At 42.2% G+C, this 27,326-nt stretch overlaps 1 protein-coding gene across 4 annotated transcripts in view; it reads left to right on the plus strand.

Annotated features, from left to right (window-relative positions):
- Positions 1 to 27,326, plus strand: part of LOC123775167 (uncharacterized) — a 48,837-nt gene that overhangs the window by 13,205 nt on the left and 8,306 nt on the right. For 2 of the 4 annotated variants that reach the window (XM_045770108.2, XM_069319140.1), the window contains exons 3-9: positions 3,440 to 3,509; positions 12,316 to 12,425; positions 13,636 to 13,959; positions 15,679 to 16,027; positions 19,425 to 19,527; positions 19,786 to 20,041; positions 24,748 to 24,867. In XM_045770108.2, coding sequence (XP_045626064.1) covers positions 3,440 to 3,509; positions 12,316 to 12,425; positions 13,636 to 13,959; positions 15,679 to 16,027; positions 19,425 to 19,527; positions 19,786 to 20,041; positions 24,748 to 24,867 — 1,332 coding nt within the window. The remainder of the gene's footprint in view (positions 1 to 3,439; positions 3,510 to 12,315; positions 12,426 to 13,635; positions 13,960 to 15,678; positions 16,028 to 19,424; positions 19,528 to 19,785; positions 20,042 to 24,747; positions 24,868 to 27,326) is intronic. The other 2 variants (XM_045770109.2, XM_045770111.2) reach the window with 2 other exon arrangements.

Raw genomic sequence — 27,326 nt, forward strand, 5'->3', positions numbered from 1 at the left:
CATCTATGTATCATCTAAATAAATTGTAGATAGCATAGGATTGCAAGGGTGACGCTCAGAGCTACAACTGGATACGCTCGCTGTATCGTCCTCATAGGTACTGTATCACTTGCATCCGACCTTTGTGTTAGGTCCTTATTGTGCCTAGCTTCACCAATATCATGACCCTTATGTTCTTCAAACAATAAGGTTTGAATTTCACCGACAGAGCGCGATCTTTCAACACCGCGTCGGACAGGTGTTTATGAGCCAGAGGTGCGTGCGTCACCCATGGTTGCTCACTCAGTACTAACGCAGCCAGCAGCCCTAGGGCATTCTGGGAATTTTTTCCAAGATGGCTGCCTCTCACTGGAGGTCCTAAGAGTTCATTTCGTACACAACCAACCGCGCACACATTTTGAATGGGTACAAAAAATCCAAAAAGAGTTTTCTCGGTTGGTGCAGTTTCCCACCGACCGAGTTTTTTTGGTTGGTGCAGTCCAGTGGTTAATGGCTATAATTTCTCCTTCTCATCACTTTGTAATGTCTTAACATTACTTGGTACTTCTTCCTATAATGAAGGAATCTACTACAATATAGGAAGAAGAATATACTTTTTCCTGTATTGAAGTTTAGCTCTGTTTAGAGTGATCCTCAAAGGTTGATCTTTCCCATTTTCATACCTGCTATTTCTCCAGTAGTTACCGACATTATCTAGCCCAACAATTTGATCTACTACTTTTGATTCTTCTGTGGCTCTTTCTAACCTAGATGTTATCTCCTTTTCTTTGCAATCAAAAATTATTAGGGACTTCGATCAATTGTTTTGCACCCATTTTGGGTTTGATGCCATTTCCTTTCTGACTTCCAGTCTAATGTCTGTGCTCTTCTAATTGCTGCAGTTTCTGGCTTCCTTTACCACTTCTTCAGTTATTTCTTTCTGGCCACTTGTGCATAGGAAAGTTGCATATCCTTCTTGCATTGTTCTGTTCCTTGTGCAACGTCTTCCATCTGTATTGTGAGTGTGTGTGAGAGTGAGAATGTACACCTAAGTGTAGAGGATTGACACTGGTGGTTGGAGGAGGGATGACACTGGTGGTTGGAGGAGGGATGACACTGGTGGTTGGAGGAGGGATGACACGGGTGGTTGGAGGAGGGATGACACGGGTGGTTGGAGGAGGGATGACACGGGTGGTTGGAGGAGGGATGACACGGGTGGTTGGAGGAGGGATGACACGGGTGGTTGGAGGAGGGATGACACTGGTGGTTGGAGGAGGGATGACACGGGTGGTTGGAGGAGGGATGACACTGGTGGTTGGAGGAGGGATGACACGGGTGGTTGGAGGAGGGATGACACTGGTGGTTGGAGGAGGGATGACACTGGTGGTTGGAGGAGGGATGACACGGGTGGTTGGAGGAGGGATGACACTGGTGGTTGGAGGAGGGATGACATGGGTGGTTGGAGGAGGGATGACACTGGTGGTTGGAGGAGGGATGACACGGGTGGTTGGAGGAGGGATGACACGGGTGGTTGGAGGAGGGATGACACGGGTGGTTGGAGGAGGGATGACACGGGTGGTTGGAGGAGGGATGACACGGGTGGTTGGAGGAGGGATGACACGGGTGGTTGGAGGAGGGATGACACTGGTGGTTGGAGGAGGGATGACACTGGTGGTTGGAGGAGGGATGACACGGGTGGTTGGAGGAGGGATGACACTGGTGGTTGGAGGAGGGATGACACGGGTGGTTGGAGGAGGGATGACACTGGTGGTTGGAGGAGGGATGACACTGGTGGTTGGAGGAGGGATGACACTGGTGGTTGGAGGAGGGATGACACTGGTGGTTGGAGGAGGGATGACACGGGTGGTTGGAGGAGGGATGACACGGGTGGTTGGAGGAGGGATGACACGGGTGGTTGGAGGAGGGATGACACGGGTGGTTGGAGGAGGGATGACACGGGTGGTTGGAGGAGGGATGACACGGGTGGTTGGAGGAGGGATGACACGGGTGGTTGGAGGAGGGATGACACTGGTGGTTGGAGGAGGGATGACACTGGTGGTTGGAGGAGGGATGACACGGGTGGTTGGAGGAGGGATGACACTGGTGGTTGGAGGAGGGATGACATGGGTGGTTGGAGGAGGGATGACACTGGTGGTTGGAGGAGGGATGACACGGGTGGTTGGAGGAGGGATGACACGGGTGGTTGGAGGAGGGATGACACTGGTGGTTGGAGGAGGGATGACACGGGTGGTTGGAGGAGGGATGACACGGGTGGTTGGAGGAGGGATGACACGGGTGGTTGGAGGAGGGATGACACGGGTGGTTGGAGGAGGGATGACACGGGTGGTTGGAGGAGGGATGACACGGGTGGTTGAAAGAGGGATGACACAGGTGGTTGAAAGAGGGATGACACAGGTGGTTGAAAGAGGGATGACACGGGTGGTTGGAGGAGGGATGACACGGGTGGTTGAAAGAGGGATGACACAGGTGGTTGAAAGAGGGATGACACAGGTGGTTGAAAGAGGGATGACACGGGGTGGCTGGACAATCAGCGTAGGGAATTGGATAAGTGTACCATTAAGGAACATCATTTTACAAACTGCTCAGATTTTAAATATGTGGACATCTGTACTGTACATATATTTAAATGTTGAGAATGGCTAGGTTTTAATGTACGTTTTTTGTCACTTGTATAACACCACGAGTAGATAATCTTTTAACATTTTCTTAAAGAAATATTGTGGGAAGAGTGACATGCTCAGCAGCCTGTGTTTGTTTTCAGTGTTCAAGAATGTGTCTGGAACTCATTTGATTTTTTTCTACTTTACCATCTAGAACGAAAAAATATATAGTGATCATTTGATTTTTCTACTTACCTTAGCTTTTAATTTTTGTTTCCTGTATTTGCAATAAAAATTTGTAGTTAAAAGTTAGCTTCAATTAAATTAGCTTCGTGACGTACGTGACTGAATCTATTTCTTAATTTTATTAAAATTCTTTGCATTGCACTCATTACCATTTTGCAATATATTTTTGATGAATTCATATAATATTTTCTAAGTGTTTAGTTAATGTCTTTAAGCCTATATTCCAGTCATCATGAGTCAATATGGACTCAAATTTAAAATGTATTAATGCAATTTTAACCATATAAATAATAGTCATTCACTTAAAGCCTTCATAATTAAACTCTACAAAATATTCTTCAGCACACTGTTGATCTGCTGCTATTTTTACAAGAGGATATCAAGTGCATATATATATATATATATATGTATATAAGGGTTATTGACCCATTGTAAAGTAGCTATTTTACTATCAAACATTTAGTTTAAGCTCTTGTTCTTCTGTAAAAGAATGTAGCTTGTTTCATGAGGACTTGTATCATCGTTGCACATGCTGATTTTAATAAGTTTGTGCGTCTTTTTGAGTTTGTGCATGTTGCCGTGTTTCCCTGCAGCACATGGCTTATGAGGAGGACGGCTGGAAGGCAATATGCGAACTTCGGGGCTACAATCTTCATGGTAAAGGTACGTTTAAGCAAATGTATGCAAATGTCTTGCGTTGTTTATCTTTCAATTTCCTGATATTATTGTTAAGAATGTTTCTTTTTCTAATGATTGTATTGTTAATACTGTTATTTGAAACTTGTTTTAATAGTCATGAGAGTACCAGTATAGTATATTTCTTGACTGTCAGTTGTGTTGATTTTGGGGCGACGACGACCCGAGGATCAGGTTATCACAGTTCATTAGCTACCACAGTCCACCAATATTATGTCCTGGATCTGGTGTCATGATTTCAGCATCAGTGTTTTTCAACATTGGTTTGATTAGATGACAAATGAGTTTTAACACTATTGCTCGCTTTGGACACCGATCACATCTATTTTTCTTCTCTCGAGTCCTAGCCGTGGACAGGACACGCGTCCACTACAAAAATATTTGTATAAAATTAATTTTTTATCCGATTGACCATGGGATAGTTTCAAAATAAGCGCCTTTAGAATGCGCACAATTTGATACTAAAATGAAAAATGTAACACGAAACTTGATGTCAGAACTCTTGAAAGATTATATATACGTTTTTGGGTCTAAATTTTAAATTTTAAAATATTTGTTAAAATTCGATTTATTGTACTATTATTATGGGACTAGTTTTAAAATGCGCGCCTTTATATTGCGAACAATTTGATACCAAAACGAGCGATGTAACATGAAAATTGATGTTATCAAACTGAACAAGTATACACATTAGGTTGTGGTGTGCAAATTGGTGCTCGTTCACGGGTAACTTTAGGCTTTGCTGCGGGGAATCTCGACATATAATATCTTTTTGGACATTATATGCATATACATCTGCAGGAAATTTAATTATGAACACAATGATACCAAAACGAACGATGTAGCACAAGAATTAAGGTGAGAAAACTGAAACGAGTATAAACATTTAGGCATCGCCGCACACTTGCCCGCACCATTAGCCCCATGATGTCAAAGTCTGTGGTGCGTGCGTGGCGCGCGCGATAGTGTTAAATTTACATTTTTATATTTTTTTGAGATTGCAAAGATTTAATAAAAGCATAATGAAGAAATGTTAACTATGCTCACCATGCTTCCTTGTAAGCATATAGAACATAGCCGGAGAACAACAAATGCAAGTTGACGTAATATTAAAACTTTCTCATGTATACTCGTTGTGTACATGTTTATGTATAACTTGTCTTTGTGGAATTTTAAGGTATTATGTATTGGCTGTAAGAAAATAATCAATATCAATTAAAATTTGTGTGTCATCATTAGCAAGGGGAGTAAAGTCATCAGTTATCAGCCAGCTGTGGTTACTGGTCACCTGTGGTTAAACAAATCTATTGCCTAAAGTATAAATAAAACTAAATCAAGGAAATTTCAGAAACACTGAATATATGAGTCAGGAAAAATGGTCAGTTCTAGATATTGGTAAAGCTGATTTGAGATATTACCACTTGACATGCACATAGGATAAATTATGGTAAGCATTAGCTCTTTCCACAAACAAAATTCAAATTTTTTCTTCTTCTTCTTGTATTGTTAAAAACCATGTCCTAAGCATTGTGGAAAAAAAAGTGTCACTTATCAAGATGGGGGATGTTTACTAGAGACTGCAAATACATGTGATGACACATTAGAAAACTTCTCTTATTGAGAAAACTGTAGTAGTGGTAATTTGAAAAGTACTGTACCTAAAATGTCTTTGGATGATATACACATCATTGGTCAGTCTTCTTAACACTTTCAGCCTCCCGGCGAAGGTAAAAAAAAAACCGTATGTGCTCCCGGCGTTTTGCCGCGTAAGCGTAAAAACAAAAATGTGTATACTCTTTTTACTCTCCTGACCTTAGTTCTCGAGCTACGTATTTCATTTTGGTACCAACGTGTTCGCAATAAAATTCTCTAGAAGAACATCAGTAAAAAAAGTCACGAAACGTATAGGGATACCAGCACCAAATAAATAACTACGAAGATGACTCGCCGTGAGCGCCCAACAGCAACAAAATGTTTTTACTCTTGGGATTGTTATCACCTCCACACTTGTCCTACAGCGTTAATTTTGGTATCAATGGACTCTCAATGAAATTCCCAACACGGTGATATGAATTTAAGCGTAGAATAATGATTGCGGCCCGCCCGCAAGAGTGTGGGAAGTGGTGAAATTGTTACCCGGTATCGGTGACGGGACGACGCACAGCGCTTTGAAAGTTTATACTTATTTCACTCTCATGACATTATTATTCTATGTACGTCATTCATTTTTGTGTCAATGTGTTCGCAATAGAATGTTCTATGAGCCCGTAGGTAAAAAAGATCAACAAAGCGTAAGATAGAATAGCGCCAAATATAAAACAACGCTGGAACATATCAGTGAGAGTCAAACACACACGAAATGTTTTTACTTTTGTTATGTTTGTGAACCTTTCATGAACTTATTGTACCATGCAGCCTATTGGTGAGAAAGAGAGCCTCATGGCGCGCAGTTTGAAACAAACCCAAAGTAAATCGGATAAAAATTGAATTTTATACAAATATTTTAAAAGAGGACATAAATTTATGTCCACTTAGCGGGAGCGGGTAGGCGAAACAGGACGCCAGGAGGAGTCCTCAGCCGCAGAAAGTGTTAAAATGACATCAATACCATAGGTCAGTCTTAAATCATGTGCACATCATTGGTTGATCATAACATTTTATGTGCACTGTAGGTAAATTCTCTTAAGATGGTATGCACACCATGGGTCGATCTTAAAAGATGAGGGGTGCATGACAAGGGGTAGGGCATCCTACCGCTTAAGCTACTGCACTTCGTCTTTGGTCGGGTTCCCACAAAGGAATTAAATAAATTAACAAATAAAAATAGGTTCACTTCCTTTAATTGTATTTCTAGTGAGAAATATTTGCTGTTTCTATCTGTACCATTCAAATCTTTACAAAAATGGTTTTCATAGCTAAAAAAATTATTCTAACATTTTGTAATGAGAAACATTATCCAAGACAAAGCAATTTATAGTAAATACGGCATAATCATTAAGCAAAGTCTAGATGGCAAAGGATTTTATTCTATAATTAATTTACCTTTACATTCTTATCATATTTTTAAAGGAAAAATTAATACGCAGTCAATTGGGGAGCCACCGGAGCTTGACCAGAATGAGGCATTTCATTACATTGAACGCTTTTCTTTTTGTTTACCCACTCCACTTAGAATGCTAGATGCTAGTGCTCTCGTGAGGAATACTGTTGAACAATGACAGCTCCTTTCAAAGCTGGAGAAATTGCTAAAGGGAGAGCCTCTTCAAACCTGGAGAGCATGTAGAGATCCTTTACTGCTAAAATCCACTCGGTAAAACATCTAAACTACTGGGACCGACTAAAATGCCTAAATCTGCATTTTCTTAAGGGGCCATAATGCGATATATTCAGAGTAGTTCAATGTCAGCCAAACTTTTTTGACTAGTTGTATATGAAAAGGGCTGCAATTGTTCCAAGTTTCAGTATTGCAGCCTAAATAGAAAGGGAGATTTTTTTTTTTTTTTTCAACGAATTTTACACATTTTCAAATCGAAACTACAACCACTAGTTTCAAATGAAGTCATTTCTATGACAATTTTCTATCACATTAGCATATAATAAAAGGATCTGTTTCAGCAGATTTTTAAAAATATGTTTAGTTTTACTAATACAAATAGTCAAAGTTCCATAAAAAATTATGCAAATACTGTATATCATGGTTTATTACTATTATATAATCAATAAATGAACTTAGGAAAAAAAAGCTTGAAATGGATTTGTAGAAACATAAACTCTACATATAAAGTGTGAGTTTCATGTAAATTGAATAAAAAATGAGAGTTATAGGAACGTTTGTTGCTTGAAAATAAATAAGTAAAAAATAAAGTCTAAGGTGCTGCCATCTGTGGCTGAGATTGACATAAACCAATTTCCTCCAAAGTTGGCACCCTTACAGATAGGCTTATGTGCAATCAGGTGTATAAGTTTCATGGAAATCGTCCGATAAACAAATAAGAAAAGTAGTGAAAAAAAAAATCTGGGTGGAGCCCCATCGGCTCCCCGGAGCTATCCAGGCTGGATGGATATGTATATCTGTCTGGCATCAGTCAATGCATGGAGTTCTGCCTACCGGGGACCACGAGCCAGAACCTGGCCCCCTCTAGAGAGGCTCGAGGAGCAATGGCCTATAGAGACCCTTCCCTGTGGTTGGGAGCATTCTATGTTTGCCATCGACCAGGACAAGCATTCAGAAAGGTAGGCGCCCCCAAAATAAACTTCTATTCTGGTAAAATTATTGCGACCAAAAGCCGAACAGGTGGACAGAACTCCCCAAACAAAAATTAGCAAACTAGCATGATGTCGTCATGTCGCCGCGCCGCTGTCTGCGCAAACCCCCCCCCCCCCTCCCCGGGAGGGGGAAGGGGAGCCCCAAACCCATCCGCCGGCGATCCAACCTACAGTTCTTGGCTGAAGGAAGTCTGGTGCGGTCGTGTCTCTGACTCCAGTTTTTCGTTGCAGTTCTGTGCCTTATGGTGTGGGCTGTCCCTTCAGGTGGTGCATGAGCTGGGAGTGATATTCCACGGTACTCGGGCTGCTTGCACCTAGGGTCTCCTTCCCGAGGTGCCCTGTAAGTACTGCCCTTGGGGCTTTGGGTCACCTTCCACATGTCACCTCGGGATCTACCTCCGCTGTACCGTTTACTGCTTGGTATTTGGCCGACCTTGGGGTCAGCTGGGTTTTTTTCTTGCTCTTGTTTGTCTCTGGGTAGGGGTAGTTTTTGTCACTGGCAGGGGCGCAGGGTACTGCACAGCTAGTTTTCACCATTAACAGCGGCCGATTCTGTTCCGTCTGGTTACGCTGTCCTCTTGCGGGGTTTTTCTTTTGTTTTTGTTTTCTGCCTGGTGGGGGCGTCTGCCGTTGTCGTCCTCCATCGCTGTTTTTGGGGTGTCCTTATCTCTCCTTTGTGTGGGTGGTCCTCCCCGCTTGGCCCCCGTGAGTAGACATGTCCCAGGGGTTCAGCTTTAGGAGTTTTGTTGGTAGTCTTGGGCACCAGTTTGCAGTGCCCTGTCTGGGCTTCCCTTAGCGTGTATCCAAGGCTAAGGGCCTTAGGAAACCCCACGGGGGCTACGTGGTCCGATGGATGTGACCCCTGAGTCCTCTCTTGTGTCTTGTGAGTTTGAAGGTTGCTCTGTCCCCTTGTCTTGGGGTGACACTCACCGGTTTTGCCTCTGCCATGCTGCCTGTTGGGTCGGTGATTGTTTTGACTTGGAGTTGTGCAACGTGTGTTGTCTGTTTGTACTCCAGTTCACCCAAGCTACTGATAATGATATGCGGGTGCAGGCAGCTAGGGTGTTGCATGCTAGATTTAGGTTGCTGCAACACGCTCGGTTGGTTGCGGCCCCAGATTCCCCGAGACTGCCCTGTTTTGGTTATAAGGTCCCGGACTTGGGGGTGGGAGTCGCTTCGGCTCTGGTTCTGTCCGCCTTTCCTATTCCTTCCCCGTCTGTGGTTCATTCAATTCCCCCCCCCCCCCTTGCTTCCTGCTCCGAAGCGTTTGAGGTTTTTGGAGTCGGGGCAGGGTCTAGTTGGTGTTGAGACTCGGGCGGTCTTGGGGGTGTCCCATTCTGGGGTTGCGACGGAGGCATTCAAGCCTGGTCCTTTTGCCGGAGTTTCTGAGTCTGGTCAATGTGCCCCCTCCGTTCCTGCTTTTTCGGTAGCTGCCGCCTTTTCTTTGGAGGGGAGGGGTTTGGAGGCCGAGTCGGCCCCGGGTCCTCAGGGTGAGGTTCTTGAGGATGGGGAGGGGTTGGCTTGGAGGCCTTGGGCCCTGTTGGACCCCGCCTGGGTTTTTCTGCCTTCCGAGCAGGGCTTGGTGTTACAAGGAGAGGGGTTCTCTTTTTGCTCCATCTGCATATGAGTTGGATTTGGTGTACACCCCTTCCCGGGTTCGGTTCTGTGATCCTGCGGGTTCTTCTGTTCCGTCTTTTTGGAGATTTCCGTCTCGTCTTCTGAGATGCGGGAGGCCTTGGCGGTTTACCTCCTGTGTGACCCGGATTATGCCTTCGTGATGGATACGCATCCATCATGAAGGCATGGATATGCATGGTTGGCAGACTGTCCTCTTTTTTCGTTGAAGGCTTGGCACGTGTTCTGTCGATCCTGTGCGCTTGAGTGGCGAGAGACTCAGTCGGCGTTTCAGTTTTTCGTGGGGGCGACTTCGAGCATCTCAATGCTTGTTTGTTCGCCCCTGCCCTTCCGCGGGATGTTGGTGCCATACAGCTTCATGTGCAGATTTCTTTCCTTTCAGCTGCCTTGATTGCGGAGGATTTGCGTACTCGTGGCCTGCTTGCTTCAGCCCTGCATTTCTTTTCCCTCTTTGAGTTGTCCTCGGACTGGCTTGAGTTGGATGTGGGGGCTCTTGGGGCTGCTGCCGGGTCCGGTGCGCTGCCTTCTGCGGTGTAGGCGTCGTCTACTTTGTTGGAGCTCTTCGCGCCACTCCTGCGTGATGCAGTTTCGCGGTTCTATGCTTCTTGCCTCGCGTGTCGGCAGGCAGTGCTGGTTTCTTCCTTGGATTCCACTTGGGCCCTGGCTTTTTGGTTGTCTTCGCCTTTTTGTCCGTTGCTGTTTGCTGAGTCTGCTGTGGTGCAATACCTGCAGGCGGCCTCAGTTAGTTGTCGGCCTATGTCTGAGTTGTTGTTGCCCTGGGGGGCTCGGGGATCCTTACGTCGTGGTAGGCCAGTGGTGCCACATTCAGGGCAGGTGCAGCCTCCGGTTCCAGCTGTTTCTGGTCGGCGTGGGGATCGCCTTCTTCGTCACTTGGGTTCTCGCAAGGCACGTCGGCCCTATCGCGGTTCGTCCCATTGACGGGGCGATGGGGGGGGGGGGGGGCGGCTCGCCCTGTTTGCTCGCGCCTGGTCCCACACTTGGTGTGGTTTTCGGGTCGTTTCCTGCGGCCTGTGGTGGCGTTTGATGGCTCCTCCTCCCTTGGTGGGTTCAGGGCTGGCAGGGCAGGCCTCTTCTCCTGCGCTCTGTCAGGTCATCTCAGAGTGGGTTCGCTTGGGCGTGGTCGAAACGACGGCGTCCCTCAGGTGGATTTCCCACCTGTTTCCGGTCCCGAAACGAGACTGCGCTGACCTCCGGTTCATTCTGGACTTGTCCCGTCTGAACCCATAGGTTTATTGACCCTCCTTCAGGATGACTACTCTATCCTAGGTCCATCTTCTGTTGGAGCCGGGCACTTGGATGGTGTCCCTGGACCTCAAGGACGTATATTGGCACGTCCCGGTTCACCCAAGGTTCAGGGACTGGCTCGGTTTTGTTGTAGGGCATCAAGGTTACCGCTTTCGTTGTCTTCCCTTCGGGTTGAATCTGGCGCCTCGCGTTTTCACATGCCTCACGCGGGTTGTGGTGTCCCGCCTGCGTCTGTTAGGTGTTTGGGTTCTGGCCTACCTCGACGACTGGCTGGTTTGGGCTCCCAGCCAGTCCGCGTGTCTGCTCGCCAGGGATTTGGTTCTTTCCCAACTCGCCAGGTTTGGGTTCTTGGCGAACTGGAGGAAGTTCCATCTGGTTCCCTCTCATTTTCGGTCATGGCTGGGTCTGGTTTGGGATGCTCGCATTGCTTCCTTGTCTCTGCCTCCGGCAGCTCCGCCTTCGCCTGTTTCTGAGGGGTTCCCAGGGTCACGAGGCGGTTGCTTGAGAGTTTGTACGGGAGCCTGAACTTTGCCATGTTGGTCTGGAGCCAGTCGGCTGAGCGGACAGCATGCTGAACTTGTGATCCTGTGGTTCCGGGTTCGATCCCCGGACGCCGGCGAGAAACAATGGGCAGAGTTTCTTTCACCCTATGCCCCTGTTACCTAGCAGTAAAATAGGTACCTGGGTGTTAGTCAGCTGTTACGGGCTGCTTCCTGGGGGTGGAGGCCTGGTCGAGGACTGGGCCGCGGGGACACTAAAGCCCCGAAATCATCTCAAGATAACCTCAAGATGAGTTACATGTAAATGATGTAACAGGGGCTGTCTTGTATGGGCCTGTAGGCCTTCTACAATTGTATTCTAATGTTCTTATGTACCTGGGCTGTTATTTTGAATGTTAATCACAATAATGTTTATGTAGCTCATTCTCTTATTTGCCACTCTATAAAAATAAAATGGTTTGACCTAACCAAAAATATATGAACCCAAGCAACACCTAACCTATTGAGGCCAATGTGTAGAAAATGTCAGTATTACAGGGATTTTATTTTTGACAATATTTTGCATTTTGAATGGATTGGACCATACTGTAAAAAATACGATGCAATAAGTGAGAGGTCAGGTTGGTTTATGACTGTAGGAAGCCTGATCAACAACGCTGTTCGACTGTGATAAATGCTGAATGGGGGTCTCGATAACATGCTTTTCCATTTATCTTAGTCTTGTCTCGTGTTATACTTCTTCTCGTGTTATTAAACGCTTTCTCTTTTCTTCACAAATTTATTTCCAACACTTTTCTGAGGTAATTATTGCAGTGCCAAGGTGCAAAATGTGCCAAAAAAGATTTCAGTGTTTTGGTCTGTAACTTTAACAGTTCAAAAGATTGAATTACTGTATAGAAGGTCACAAGCCTTCTGTTGTATATATTTTGGACTGTGGTGCACCGTATTTATGAAAAGGTCATTGGACTGTGAGCACTATGATGCAGTTTGTGAAAAATGGGTTTAAAAAAAAAGCATACTTTCACACCATAGATGTATGTAATGGATCTTTAAAAAAAAAAAGTCTTTAAAGTTAAATTTGTTAATATTGAAACATTCATTTTCAGCCATGGCAGTGGAAGCTTCAATCAATTCTAAGAAAGCCGCACCTGTCTTCAAACAGAACATAATAGGGAAAGGCATTAGTACATTAGATGACTTTAACGACTTTAGCGCAGTAAGTAGTTATCTTATTGGTCTTCACAAGCTTGGGTATCTTTGCAGAGAATGAGTCCCAATAACGTGTCTTAAAACAAACAACCCAACCCTCACATGTGGAATGAAATAAAGAGTCAAGAATTTACTTAATTTTTGTTACCCACGAGTCCCCACTTGATACAAGATGGAGGCAAATGTTGTCACATTCATTTTGTTTTGTGTGTGCATTGGGTTGTTTATTTGCATGTTTTTCTTAAGGGATATTTTAAGTTACTGTATATGAGTTCTTTATCAAATAATTAATGGTGCATCTCTTTTTTTTTATAAAACAATGTGAAACAAATTATTGTTTTGTTCCAAGTGCTCATCACCACCAAGTAATATTTGAATTATAATGTTTTTCATTGAATAAGAGATTGATATGTTTGCTTAAGGATTTGTAGTACAATTTACTTAGCAGATGATGATGTATGACTTGAGCTTTATATGAAATAATCCTATGTCCTTCGGTGAACATTAATGCAGAACAAATGCACACTACAACCTCATTAAGAAAATGATGACATTTTGGTCCATCACAGACAATTATCAGGTTGTGATGGTCCAGAGTGGACTGATGGTCCAGTGTGGACTGATGGTCCGGTGTGGACTGATGGTCCGGTGTGGACTGATGGTCCAGTGTGGACTAATGGTCCGGTGTGGACTGATGGTCTGGTGTGGACTGATGGTCTGGTGTGGACTGATGGTCCAGTGTGGACTGATGGTCCGGTGTGGACTGATGGTCCGGTGTGGACTGATGGTCCGGTGTGGACTGATGGTCCAGTGTGGACTGATGGTCCGGTGTGGACTGATGGTCCGGTGTGGACTGATGGTCCGGTGTGGACTGATGGTCCAGTGTGGACTGATGGTCCAGTGTGGACTGATGGTCCGGTGTGGACTGATGGTCCGGTGTGGACTGATGGTCCGGTGTGGACTGATGGAGCTCCAGGGAGCCTCCGGGGCTCACCCAGAAAATGGTGTTTCATTACATTCAACGCTGGTTTTTTACTGTTTTACAGTATTGTAATGAAATTTAAATAAACAAGATAGCAAATTTTAATTTTAACATTTTGTAAAAAAAAATTACTATTTTGTTTTTAAATTTTAACATAATAAATAATTTAATAATAAATTTATTTAATTTTAAATAAAATTTAATTAATTGTAATAATTACGTTTTTATCTTTCAGTCTAAATCAAAATCGTCTGAACCACGAGAACGACATCATCCGCCAGAACCTTTTCCTGCATTCAAACAGCCCGAAACCTCAATAGGCCTCCCTACTCCAAGTTTATTTTCATATCCACCTCCCTTTACTACTTCAGTCAGCAGTAGCCAGCCGTCTCCAATTGGTCAGACTCCACCGCCTCAATCACGAGCTTCTCCAATGCCCGATTTCCAGTCCTTTAAATCTTTTGATGCCATTAAGGAAAGGGCATCTCCCATGTCAAAAATGCAAGCAGTTGATGCTAATTCTAACCCAATACAAGAATCCAATCATGTGAGACCAGAGGCAAGTATTCTCTTGTGGCCTGTTTATGTACCGGGTATATATTTTTGTCTATTTACAAAAATTAGGTGTCACGTTTACTAGTAAGTTGGGTTGCGTCAGTACAGATTTTTTTGATGGGTTGGTATATTCTCTCACTAACAAGTATTGTTACAGTAACTTACATTTTATGTTAAGGACTAAATAATCAAACTCTTAACAACAGCAAATGAGTGATTACCATTTGTATATATTTACAGGCAAAGTGTGTGCTATGTACAGTTATAAGCTTTGACTTGTATATATACCTGGAGCATACCTGGAGAGGGGTTCCGGGAGTTCTTCTACTCCCCGAGCCCGTCCCCATATAGGACTGCCTGCCCCTGGCACTCATATTAGTCTAAATACATGGTGTGTGTATATTTACACTCATATCTGTAGTTACTTATACTGTATTTTCAAAGTTATACATATTGGACACCCGCTTTGACCCCATCAATACAATCTGTTAGCATGAAAAAACTAAATTAAGTGAGAAATGGGGACATTAGGGACATCAAATGGGGACAGACGGCTGCGCCCATGCTGCGCAGACAGTGGCGTGGTGGCGTCATGCTCGTTTGCTTGTTTTGTTTTGCGAAGTTCTATCCACTTGTTTGGCTTTTGGTAGCAATTTTCACCAGATTAGGGGTTTGTTTTGGGACGCTTACCTTTCTGGGTGCCTAACCCGGTCGATGGCAGACATAGAATGCTTCCAACCACACGTGGGTTTCTATAGGCCATTGCTCCCCTTGCCTCTCTGAGGGGGCCAGGTTATGGCTCGTGGTACCCCATTAGGCCCACAGAACTCCATACACATGACTGATGCCAAAGTCTGACATTAGCATATCAGCCTAGTAAGGTTTGGGAAACCGGGTGTCACCCAGAAAATGGCGTTTCATTACATTTAACGCTGGGTTTTTTCATTTGCACTTGGATGTTATACTTTGAAATGGTTAAGTGCATTGATTCTCAGCCGGTGGGGTCACGATCCTCCTTGGGAGTCTTTAGAGTATTAGAAAATGAGTGTGTTCCTGAAAAATGTTAGCAAGCACTGGCTTAGCAGTTTAATGATTAAGGTCTATTTGTGCAGCTTGTTCTCTCAAGTGTTCACAACATCACTAAACTGATGCACTAAATTCCTCGAACCTAACCAAGGACCTACAAACAGAAAATGGGACATCACGTCAATTTTGCGATGTACTATTCGAGAGAATGGGTTGATTTGTGATACTGTCTAAAATAATTGTTGGTTTAAATAATTGCTCCATGACTATCCATATTGCTAGATTTAACGTCTAAGGTTGCTGATCGATCCTGTTAAACTGGCAACTCGCTCATATGAGACTTAAGTGATAATGTATAATTAGATAATTATTAACTACATGTACTCTATAAATGTCTCCAAATTTGATTATAGTGTCAAGTTCCATCTTTATTGGGGTGTTCAGTGTGTTGGTAGTCATGGATATAGGATTTGTATCAGAAAGAAAAATTGTAAGAGTTAATAATTAACCAGAACATTCACAAATACTGTTTAATAATTTACTATACTAGAAGAAATAGTTAAAAAAATACTGCTCTTATTATGAATTAGAACAGAATTGGCAAATGCCAAACAAAATCAAATACAGTAATTAATTAATAAAGCTTGGACAGGAGAAAGTGGACAGGGTATCTCTAACTGATGTCTCTTCCTTGCAGAAGGATCCCGCGTTGTGTAATATATGTGGCGCTGCTTTCGATGAGTGGCAGCACAAACCCAAGATTCTCAGCTGTGGTCATACATTTTGCTGTGACTGTCTAATCAGTTTAGCTCGCGATACTGAGGTCAAGTGTCCCATGGGTTGTACCTACACCACTTCGCTAACCGAGACTGGTATATCTGGTGAGTGGCACTCTGCGCTAACCGAGATGGGTATATCTGGTGAGTGGCACTCTGCTTGCACCATCCACTCTCCCTCTGCGCTAACCGAGATGGGTATATCTGGTGAGTGGCACTCTGCTTGCACCATACACACTCCCACTACATTAATCAAGACTGGTATATCTGGTGAGTGGCACTCTGCTTGCACCATACACATTCTGGTATATCTGGTGAATGGCACTCTACTTGCACCATACACTTGCTGGTATATCTGATGAGTGGCACTCTGCTTGCACCATACACTTGCTGGTATATCTGATGAGTGGCACTCTACTTGCACCATACACTTGCTGATATATCTGGTGAGTGGCACTCTACTTGCACTATACACTTGCTGATATATCTGGTGAGTGGCACTCTGCTTGCACCATACATGCATGTTCAGGGGTTTATATGTGTGCTGCCCTCTGGCAGATCAAGACACATGGATGTTTATAAAATAATCTTTGTTCAGGTGTTTATTTAATTATTGTATGTTTTGTTTTTCCTTGTTAATGTTTGCAAATAATTGGCCAGTTGTATGATAAAAATAAAAGGTTTGCATAACTCACATGATACCAGCACATTCCTGTCCCACACCCTAAGTAAACATGGTGAGAGTGGGTAGGTGGAGGACTGAACATGAATGTTAATAATCCTTTTACATTTCTTCAGCTGTTTGTCATTTGTTATTAGTTAAATAGCACGTCAAGCTAAGCACTAGTCTAACCAAACATTGGGGAACTGCACCAGGCCTCTAAGACCCACCCTTGCCTACCAGGATGCAGCACCAGAGTCTGGCTCTCTCTCTTATGAGGAGAGGAAAGCGTGGAGATCTGAGATCAACCCAAAACCAAAATAATCCCACCAGAAAGCATTTTTGCAACTAAGCAAGTAACTTCTTGAAGAAAATTAGGTATTCTCAAGTAACAAAGCAAACAATCATTGCTTCAGTGTAAACACTTTAACTGTGATATGCCTGACCCAGGTTTGTGCCATGTGGCAGCCCAGGTTTTATCCAGGATCCCCATGGTACCAGTTAGTCTGTTCCCCCACTCACTCTCCTTTGTCACATGCTCAGAGGGCATGGTACCTCTGACAATGCCTGTCTTCTGCTTCATGCTTAAGCTAAGTGTTGATGGCTCTTCCTTAAACATTATTTCTTCCAAGGGCCATTGCTTTATTATTGTTTCTCTTCACCACATGTCTGATTGTGTTTCCACTGTGTGTATGTCTTTGCTTCACATTTTGTTCCAACTGAGAGCCAGGGTTTCCTTCCTTTGTAGTTGGCTTGTAATTTTATCACTTAAACAGAGATACCTGCTCTGAAGAGTTCAAGTTGCTTCTCTACAAGCTGACTCCTCTTATGCCACCTTGCTTCTGGGTAGTGTATGGGACTTGTTGTCTACTGCAAGGCCTGTTGATGAATATAGAGGTTAGCTGTTCATTTTTCTAACACACTGAAGTGGCACCTAACCCTGCTTCTTTTGTGTATGGTGGTTTGTTCTTTCACTTGGGTCACATAGATGACTGTCCTGTCCAAGGCTTTGTGCACCCTTCTCTGCCTGGTGTTTATGACTGAGGTTCATCTGCCTGCCTGCATGTTGGTTTGGGTAACTAGTCTTGTCTAGCTACCCAAACCAACATGTTTGAGTCTTGTTTATGTTCTCAAGCAGCTTGTTTTTTAAGTTCTCAGTCCATTTCTGTACCTGACTATGGTTTCATCACAAGAGCTGCTGTCTTTGCTAGTGGATGCAAGACTGGCCACTTCCAGTACCAGTGGACTTCCCTTGGTGTTTTCTTTGCAGCTCATGTTTGGGCTCAGGGCTTGTTTTGGGAGTTCCACCTGGGTTTACCTTTGACTCTGCTTATGGTTGTCCCTTGCTTCACCATGCCTGTGTTGCACCCTTGTGTTTGGTACACTTCCAGTGCTTCCTCTCGTCTTCTGTTGTCTTCCCCCATAAGTTGAGCCTGGCCTCGGACTGGGCTCGGGAAGAATTCCCAGAACCCTCTCCAAGTATGCTCCAAGTCAGTCCTGGCGGCATTTTTGTTTCTTTCTTTCAAGGAAGAAGCATCTAAATTATTGGGATCGTCTCAAAGCTCTCCGAATGTTCTCACTAGAAAGACAACGGGAGAGATATCAAATAATCTACACATGGAAAATATTGGAGGGGCCAGGTCCCAAATCTGCACAGTAAAATAACAACGTACTGGAGTGAATGATATGGAAGAAAATGCAGAATGGAACCAGTGAAGAGCAGGGATGCCATAGGCACAATTAGAGAAAACTGTATAAACATCAGAGGTCCACTATTGTTCAACATAATCCCAGTGAGCAGAAATATTGCCGTACATCTTCAAGGTGTACGGCAATAATTAAGGTGGTTCAAGGTTCTCCGAGGAGTGCCGGACCAACCGGGCTGGGTGGGTATGTGGGCCTGCGGGCCGCTGCAAGCAACAGCCTAGTGGACTAAACTCTCACTAGTTAAGCCTGGCCTCAGGCCGGGCTTGGGGAGTAGAAGAACTCCCAGAACTCCATCAACCAGATATCAGCTGCCATCTGGTGGCTGTCAAGTATATTAAGTTAGAGTGTTTACCTCACAGTAACAATTGTATACCTTATTACCTCTGTTTTCTTTATTTTCTTCAAGTAGTTGATTGTTTTCTTGCATCTCTTCATTCTGTTTTTCTTCAGTTTTGGGTTGATCTCCAAGCTTCCCTCTCCTCACAGATTGTCGGTCTGGTCGAGGATCTCAGTGTTCAAGAAATGGGTCTCAGCTTAGGCCCAGTGCACCTGCCTTAGGCTTGGCTGAACCAGCACTTGGTTCAGGGAACTACTGAGGGCCTATCAGAATTTTTGTTTCAATAGTCATCTTTTTGTTTTTTTATTCACATAACAATCCTTAACCTGTTGAATCTAATTTATGACAGGAGAATACTTGTATGGACACATTACAAGCCAAGGACTTGGTACAGTAAAGCATATATGACTAGGTCTCCCCTCATTTAAGCTTGGAACAATAATATGCTCATTGTTCATTTATATTCCTACCACTATTCTAGCATTTTCTCAGTCTGGCATTAAACTTGGTCTAACATTTATGAAAGAATAACTCAGAATTATCCATTGACCATGGACTTGACATCAACCTTTGTTCACCATAATTAAAAACTCAGTAGGCCAAACTTAGGTCTCGGGAACATTGCCTGCTTTGGGGTATTCAACTTTCCCATCGGCACAGCACCAAATGCCAGTGGTGTTCAGTATCGAAAACTAAAGACAATCCTGAAGGTGGTCATGTAATCAAGAGATGGGTATTGGTTTTTGACAATACTGTACAGTTGAGTTATTGGGTCATTGGACAAAACTCATTTGCCAGGCTGTGTTAAGAACTGAAGAAAACAGAAATATGAGGAACCTCCCTTTAATTAGTGAACCTTGCAGTATGTGTACAGTTTATATTGGGTGTAGAAATACTTCAGAGTTGAACTTTACATAGGTTGCACAGACTTTTCTTCTATTATCTGAAGGGTTCCTTTTCAGGTTTAACAACCAATTACACTGTGCCAATTAAAAAGCTTGCCAGTATATCTTCGTCTCTGCCAATCCTGCCTCCAAGCTTCAGTCAGCTTAACGGAGCACAAAGGTATTTATGTTTTATATATTATGTTATTTAAAAGACGTTCAGAATTATCATCAGCTTTGAGAGAGAGAACAAATAACAATCTGATCTTCATCTTTAGTTTTGTGATAATGGTATTTTGTATTTATTATTATTCATGTGACATTTGTGTAAATGACTAAATTTGTTTTTATTATTCAGAAGGCTTTGTAATACATTGCAGCCATACTCACTTAAGTCTTCTTAGACTATATTATAAGGTGACAATATCTTTGGTAACAGGCCTGGCAGTAGCCCTTCACCCATGATATGTTGCACCTGTCTAAAAATTGTGTCAAATGACATGTGTAGTAATCAAGGCCACCAGCTAATTCCCGAAGACCAGGCTAAGGACATTCTCCGAGGCCATCTACAAACATCCCAAGATTTGACTCTCAAGCAGCTGCGACAAACTATGACAATGAGAGCCACTATGAAGGAACGGCTTGAACGCACTGTTCTTAGTGTGGAGAAATTCCTTGAAGAGCTTCGTAGAAAGGTAAGACTATAGTTTCTAAAACAATTACGCCCAAATTTACACCCATATAATCTACATGGTATGTAAATTACTACTTACCGAGTTATGCTGTCAAAGTTCAAATCTACGTGTATTTGCATGGCATTATATAAAAACATGCCATATAATTTGGTTTTAAATATGCTCAGTGGGTTTCCATTAGCTCAAATTCCTATTTTTAATATTGAAGCCTTCTGCAAACATGCACTGTGGTACTTTGGATGAAAATCTCTTGAGACTCGTGTGGACATCATGGGTGCTATCAGTTTCCTCTCATTCTAGGGAAGTGCTTTTGTTTTCCCAGTGAGAACAATATTCCCTTTTTCAAAGAGGTTGACCGTCTCTCACTGATTTATTTTTATTTTTTATCTGCATTGAATATTTACTTTTTACTGTATTGGTATTTTTAAATTAGTGTTATTTCTTAACTTTTTCTCTACAGTAGTCGGTTATGGTTATCTCACAAAAAAGTGGCATTCCCTGGTTGATACCTGGTTGATACCTGGTTGATGGGGTTCTGGGAGTTCTTCTACTCCCCAAGCCCGGCCCGAGGCCAGGCTCGACTTGTGAGAGTTTGGTCCACCAGGCTGTTGCTTGGAGCGGCCCGCAGGGCCACGTACCCACCACAGCCCGGCTGATCCGGAACTTCTCTTAGAAAACCGTCCAGTTTTCTCTTGAAGATGTCCACGGTTGTTCCGGCAATATTTCTTATGCTCGCTGGGAGGACGTTGAACAACCGCGGACCCCTGATGTTTATACAGTGCTCTCTGATTGTGCCTATGACACCTCTGCTCTTCACAGGTTCAATCTTGCATTTTCTTCCATATCGTTCACTCCAGTACGTTGTTATTTTACTGTGTAGATTTGGGACCTGACCCTCCAGTATTTTCCAGGTGTATATTATTTGGTATCTCTCTCGTCTCCTTTCTAGAGAGTACATTTGGAGAGCTTTGAGACGATCCCAATAATTTAGGTGTTTTATCTCGTCTATGCGTGCCGTATATGTTCTCTGTATTCCCTCTATTTCAGCAATCTCTTCTGCTCTGAAGGGGGAAGTGAGTACTGAGCAGTACTCGAGACGGGACAGCACAAGTGACTTGAAGAGTACAACCATTGTGATGGGATCCCTGGATTTGAAAGTTCTCGTAATCCATCCGATCATTTTTCTGGCTGACGCGATATTTGCTTGGTTATGCTCCCTAAACGTTAGATCGTCGGACATCATTATTCCCAAATCCTTGACATGCTGTTTTCCTACTATGGGAAGATTCGATTGTGTTTTGTACCCTGTATTATGTTTCAGATCCTCATTTTTGCCGTACCTGAGTACCTGAAATTTATCACTGTTAAACATCATGTTATTTTCTGCTGCCCAATCAAAAACTTTGTTGACATCTGCTTGTAGTTTTTCAATGTCTTCAGCAGAGGTAATTTTCATGCTGATTTTTGTGTCATCTGCAAAGGACGACACGAAGCTGTGGCGTGTATTTTTGTCTATATCAGATATGAGAATAAGGAACAGTAGCGGTGCAAGGACTGTACCTTGAGGTACAGAGCTTTTAACATCGCTTGGACTCGATTTTATCTGATTGACTGTTACTCTTTGTGTTCTGTTCGACAGGAAATTGAGTATCCAGCGTCCTACTTTTCCAGTTATTCCCATTGACCTCATTTTGTGAGCTATCACCCCATGGTCACATTTGTCGAACGCCTTTGCAAAGTCTGTGTATACAACATCTGCATTTTGCTTTTCTTCTAGGGCTTCTGTGATTTTGTCATAGTGGTTGAGTAACTGTGACAGACAGGATCTTCCCGCTCTAAATCCATGTTGTCCTGGATTGTGCAATTCATTGTTTTCCATAAAACTAGAAATTTGATTCCTAATCACTCTTTCAAACACTTTTATTATGTGTGATGTTAGTGCAACTGGCCTATAATTTTTTGCCAAGGCTTTACTCCCCCCCTTGTGCAACGGAGCTATATCTGCAGATTTAAGTGCTGCTGGTATCTCCCCTGTATCCAGGCTCTTTCTCCATATTACGCTGAGTGCTCTCGCTACTGGTACTTTACATTTCTTTATGAATATTGAATTCCATGAGTCAGGCCCAGGAGCTGAGTGCATAGGCATATTATCAATTTCTCTTTCAAAGTCTTCCGAGTTTGTGGTAATATCCGTTATATTATCTGCAGCTTGAATGTCATTCATAAAGAAGCTGTCTGGGTCATCAACTTTCATGTTGTTTATTGGTGTGCTAAACATAGCCTCATACTGGCTTCTGTGAATTTCACTAATCTCTTTGTTGTCCTCTGTGTACGTACCTTCATTTGTAATTAACGGTCCAATACTGGTCGAGGTTTTGGATTTTGATTTTGCGTATGTGAAAAAATATTTCGGATTTTTCCTTATCTCTTGTATAGCTTTCTGTTCCAATTCCATTTCCTCAGACTCATATGATCGCTTCAACGTTTGTTCTATTTCCTCAATCTCCCTGCTTAGGCTTGTTTTCCTTGCTTGTGATAGTTGTGTCTGCCGAAGCATTTCCGTTATTTTTTTCCTTCTCCTGTACAGTCGTCTGCGTTCTCTTTCTAGAGTGGTCCTCTTTCTGCCCCTCCTCACAGGTACGTGCTTCAAGCAGACCTTGTAAGCTTCAGCTGTCAGTTGAGCTATTCCCTGTGTGGGAGTTTTGTCGCTTAAGACCGTCTCCCATTGAATGGTTGCAAGGTCTACATTTATTTTTTCCCAGTCAATCCTCTTATTGTTGAAATTGAATTGATTGAATATTCCTTCTCGCTTGTTGGGTCTCTTAGACCTACTACCGTTATTTATGCTAGTTTGCACTTCAATGAGCTTATGGTCTGAGTATGAAGTATCTGAGATTGTGATATCCCTGATTAGTTCATCATTGTTTGTGAATAACAAGTCTAGTGTGTTTTCGTTCCTAGTTGGTTCTGTAATCTGTTGATTGAGCGAGAATTTGTCACAGAATCTCAAAAGTTCTCTAACCTGTGGTTGGTTATTTCCCGGGTCATTCCCTGCTATGATATTTGTGTCCCTGCCATAATCGATCATTTTAAATGCCTACAAAAAAAGTTTCAAAATCATGTAATGTTCAAACATGTCCTTTGGCTTTCAAAACTGACACCAAAGCCTAACAAATGTATTGACACCTGTTGGTAATAGAATATATTGCCATAAGTGGCATAACCTAAAACAGCCAAGAATGCCTCCTTCAAACTTATTTCTATGGTTTTGTTTCATTATTAAAGTATATTATGTTCTGTGTACATACTGTACAGTGGAACCTCGATTCGGTGAATCTCCGATTGGAACACACACTTTCTTGCCAAATTTTCTAATACAATTAGATGAACAAGCGTTTGCTGAAGCAGGGGATGTGTGGATTTACTTTGGATGTTGGTAGGATCTTGGGACCAAGTTCACAGATGGAGGCAACATTACAAGGAATAGTTGGAGCCTTGAGAAAGCCACTGAGTATGTTTCAAACCAAATTCTAAGGTTCTATTAAATTTAAGATTCCCTAGTTTTCATTCACTAATATGGGTCATTTTTCCTTTGAAAATGAGATTTCAAGGCTAGGACATGAGAATTGTGCTAATTGTAGTTAAATCAGGTTCTCTACAGGCAGGTTCTCTTGGTAGTTGTCCTTCATATGAGAGGTTGAAGTCCACTATGGGCTCACCATAGCCCGTGCTACTTGGAACTTTTGTTCTGAGTAGCTGAATCTTTAACAAGAAGACATGTTGAAATTAAAATTTCACTCCGGGAAATCAGCCCATAGAGCATTGGAAATATTAGGGTATGAATGGTAACTCACTCAATATGGCTCCAATCATGCTTTTGATGATTTTTGTAGATGGACTCAACATTATAAGAAATAGTTGGAACCTTGAGAAAGCTATTAGGATATTTAAAACCAAATTTTATGGTTTATTTTTATTTTGAATTGGCAAGGTTTTCATTCACTCAGGTATGGTTCTGCTACCTTTTGACAATTAGTTTTGAGGCTGGGGACATGAGAAACAAAGCTAGATGTGGTTAAATATTTTTGCAGACATGTTCATTTGGTAGTTGTCTATTATGGGATGAAATAAAAAGTTTGCTAAGTGAAATTAGCTCATAGACCATGGGCATCCTGGAGGCATCTCCGGTTGCAATGAATTGGGGGTTAGTCTCATATAGATTGTTGAATCAAGATTGTACTGTATTATTAAGCATATTCAAGTCAATTTGCAAGCTTTGCATGCCACTCTGAAGTAAATTGGGGGTTAAGTGGGCCAGCAGATAAAAAAGTAATACATAAATTAAAAAATGCATAAATATTTATAAAGCTATGACCTTTCTTGTCACTTTATTTTGTAAATAATTCACTGGATCCTCATTTGTTGCCTATAGTATGTGAAGAATACGAAAACAAATTGTTTAGCGTTTTGAAAATCTGGATAAATATTAATTATATTTAATTATATGAAGAAGTGCTTGGTAATTATTGTAAATAAATAAATTGTGTTGTATTATTAAGTTGTGTGTTGTATTATCATATAACTTGATAATGGTCCAGGACGGACTGAAACATCGTCGCTTCTCCATCTTCTGAGTTGTTATTTGGTCATCGTTTCTGCAGCTACATTAATGTGACTCATCTACAAATTGTGTTGTATATTGACAGGTTGAAGGGGAGGAGCTAGAAGAGGCTGTGCTGCAGGAGCATCTGGCTGACCTGATGGCAGCTAGCGAGTCACTCACCGATAGCACCTCAATATCACAGCTAATTGAATCCCTCCAGAAAGTAAGTACTGGTACAGTACAGTATTTCTCTAACATTCCGTTATATGAACAAGAGCCCTGGGAATGGTGTCAAACATGGTCTAGTTCCTAATAACAGTTCCAGCTTGTTTGGAGTCTCTCACTGTATATGTCTGTCCAGAATGGGTATAATAAGCCATGATATTAGACTAGCACCACTATAACACCATTGAGAAAAATGAGAATTGCCAGAACACAGTGATATTATGTCACTATATATTTATTTTTGATAGCCGAGGGCCAAAGAAACGGAGGAACATAGCACAAGTGCTATCTCCTATAGCACTAGCACTATAGGCTAGTGCTATCTCCTGTAATCAGTACTAAGGTCTGGGATAGCTATCCTGGCTAAATATAAATAATAACAATAATTCTGTTTAGCTAATGACCATTTTTGCAAAGTACCTGGTGCATTATTTGTTGCAACAGGGTGTAGACTCTGACAGACTGCCTGATAACCATGTGGTATACACGGACTTTGTAAAGGCATTTTTATAAATGTGATCAGGAAGTGATAGCCCATGAAATGAGAATCGGTAGGAATAACAGGTAAAGAAGGGCAATGAATATTCAATTTCCAGCCAAGCAGGATGAGTAGAGTAGCAGTCAATCAACAAAATCAAGTCCAAGTACAATGATAAGCGCTCTACCCCAGGGTACAGTCCTTGCACCGCTGCTTTTTCTTATTCTTATATGAGATATAGATAAAAATGCAAGTCACAGCTTCTTGTCATCCTTTGCAGATGACACAATAATTAACATGAAATTACTATTATGGAAGACATTGTAAAACTTCAAACTGGTATTAATAGTCTTTGAGGGTAACAAAAAATAACATGAAATTTATCAACGATAAATTCCAGGTACTTAGGTATGGTAGAAATGAAGAACCTGAATGAAATACAGGGTACAAAATAGGATCAGATCTCATAGTAAGAAAAGAACACATTGAATTGAAATAAGTTTATTTAGGTATAAATACACACAAAGGGATGAGGTTGCTCAAGCTATTCTCACCCAGTTACAACATGTATAGAATCTGAGAACAATGCTGCCTGACAATCTAATGTGTAGTGAGCATAACAAAGCAAATATAGCATCGACCAGAAAAATAATAAAATAGATAACGAGAACCTTCAAATCCAGGGATCCCATCACGATGCTGATATTATTCAAATCACTTGTGCTGTTCCTTTAACTGCAGTGTTCAATATTACACCAGAAATGGAAGAGTTACCAGAAGTCCAGAAAAAAAGTGAATGTAGTTGTAATATTCAAGAAAGGGGAGAGACATTAAGCACTAAACTATAGACTAGTGTTAATAGCATCCATTCCATATAAGCTTCTAGAAAAAGTCATTAGAAAAATTAGTGTAGAACATTTGGAGAAGAGTAGATTTTAGAACAGGGGCACACCACAGCTTCAGAAAAATCATGCTCAACTTAATTGAATTCAATGATTGGGTCACCAAAATAAGAGAGAAGGAAGGATAGGTAGACTGCATCTTCACAGACTGCCAAAAAGCCTTTCATAAACTCTTCATAAAAGACTTAAAACACAAGAAGAAGAGACAAGTATGGATAACAAGAAAGGTGCTGGACAGGATACAGCAGTACTTGACAGACAGGAAACAAAGGGGTCATAATCAAAGAGGAAAGTGGTGTTCCACAGGGATCTGTCCTAGGACCATTGGTGTTTTTAATTTATGTAAATAACCTCACAGAGAGAGTAAGCTCATGTATGTTGAAGTTTGCATATACTGTAATGCTAAGTTAATGAGGAAAGTAAGTACTGAAGAGGACCGTAGGGTGCTGAAAGAAACCTTGACAGACTTTAGGAGTGGGCAGATATTTACTGCCAAATGCCAGATGCAGGCATTCATGCTGGCAGATATTCATGCCGGATGCAGGCATTCACTCCAAATAAGTACATGGTAATGAAAATGGGTAAGGGAGATAAGAGACTTATAATTTACTAGACTGTGCCATAAGGGGAAAGTATTTATGAGAAGCAATAAAAGAGAAAGACCTCGGAGTTGACATGATCCCAACACTAACATCAGCAGCGCATGTAAACAAGATAACATCAGCAGCATATGGGATGTTAGAAAACACAGGAGTATCATTTATGAATCTAAACAAGGAGGTTTTCAAGTCTACACACAATGCCTATGTGAGACCATTACTTGAGCATGCAGCACCAACATGGAACCCACACCTTGTGAAGCATAAACAGAAACTTGGAAAAGTTCAGAGGTTAGCAGCTAGATTAGTACCAGAATTGTGAGGTGTCAACTATGAGACGGGTTGAGAGAACTTAATCTCACAACATTAGAGGAGAGAAGAAACAGATGGGATATGATATCTTTGTGCAAGATATTGAAGGGAGAATAATGTGAATAAAGGAATCTTATTTAAATTAAAAAGAGATAGGACAAGGGAA

Source organism: Procambarus clarkii, chromosome 92 (assembly GCF_040958095.1).
Source record: "Procambarus clarkii isolate CNS0578487 chromosome 92, FALCON_Pclarkii_2.0, whole genome shotgun sequence".
In the NCBI taxonomy this organism is placed as follows: domain Eukaryota; kingdom Metazoa; phylum Arthropoda; class Malacostraca; order Decapoda; family Cambaridae; genus Procambarus; species Procambarus clarkii.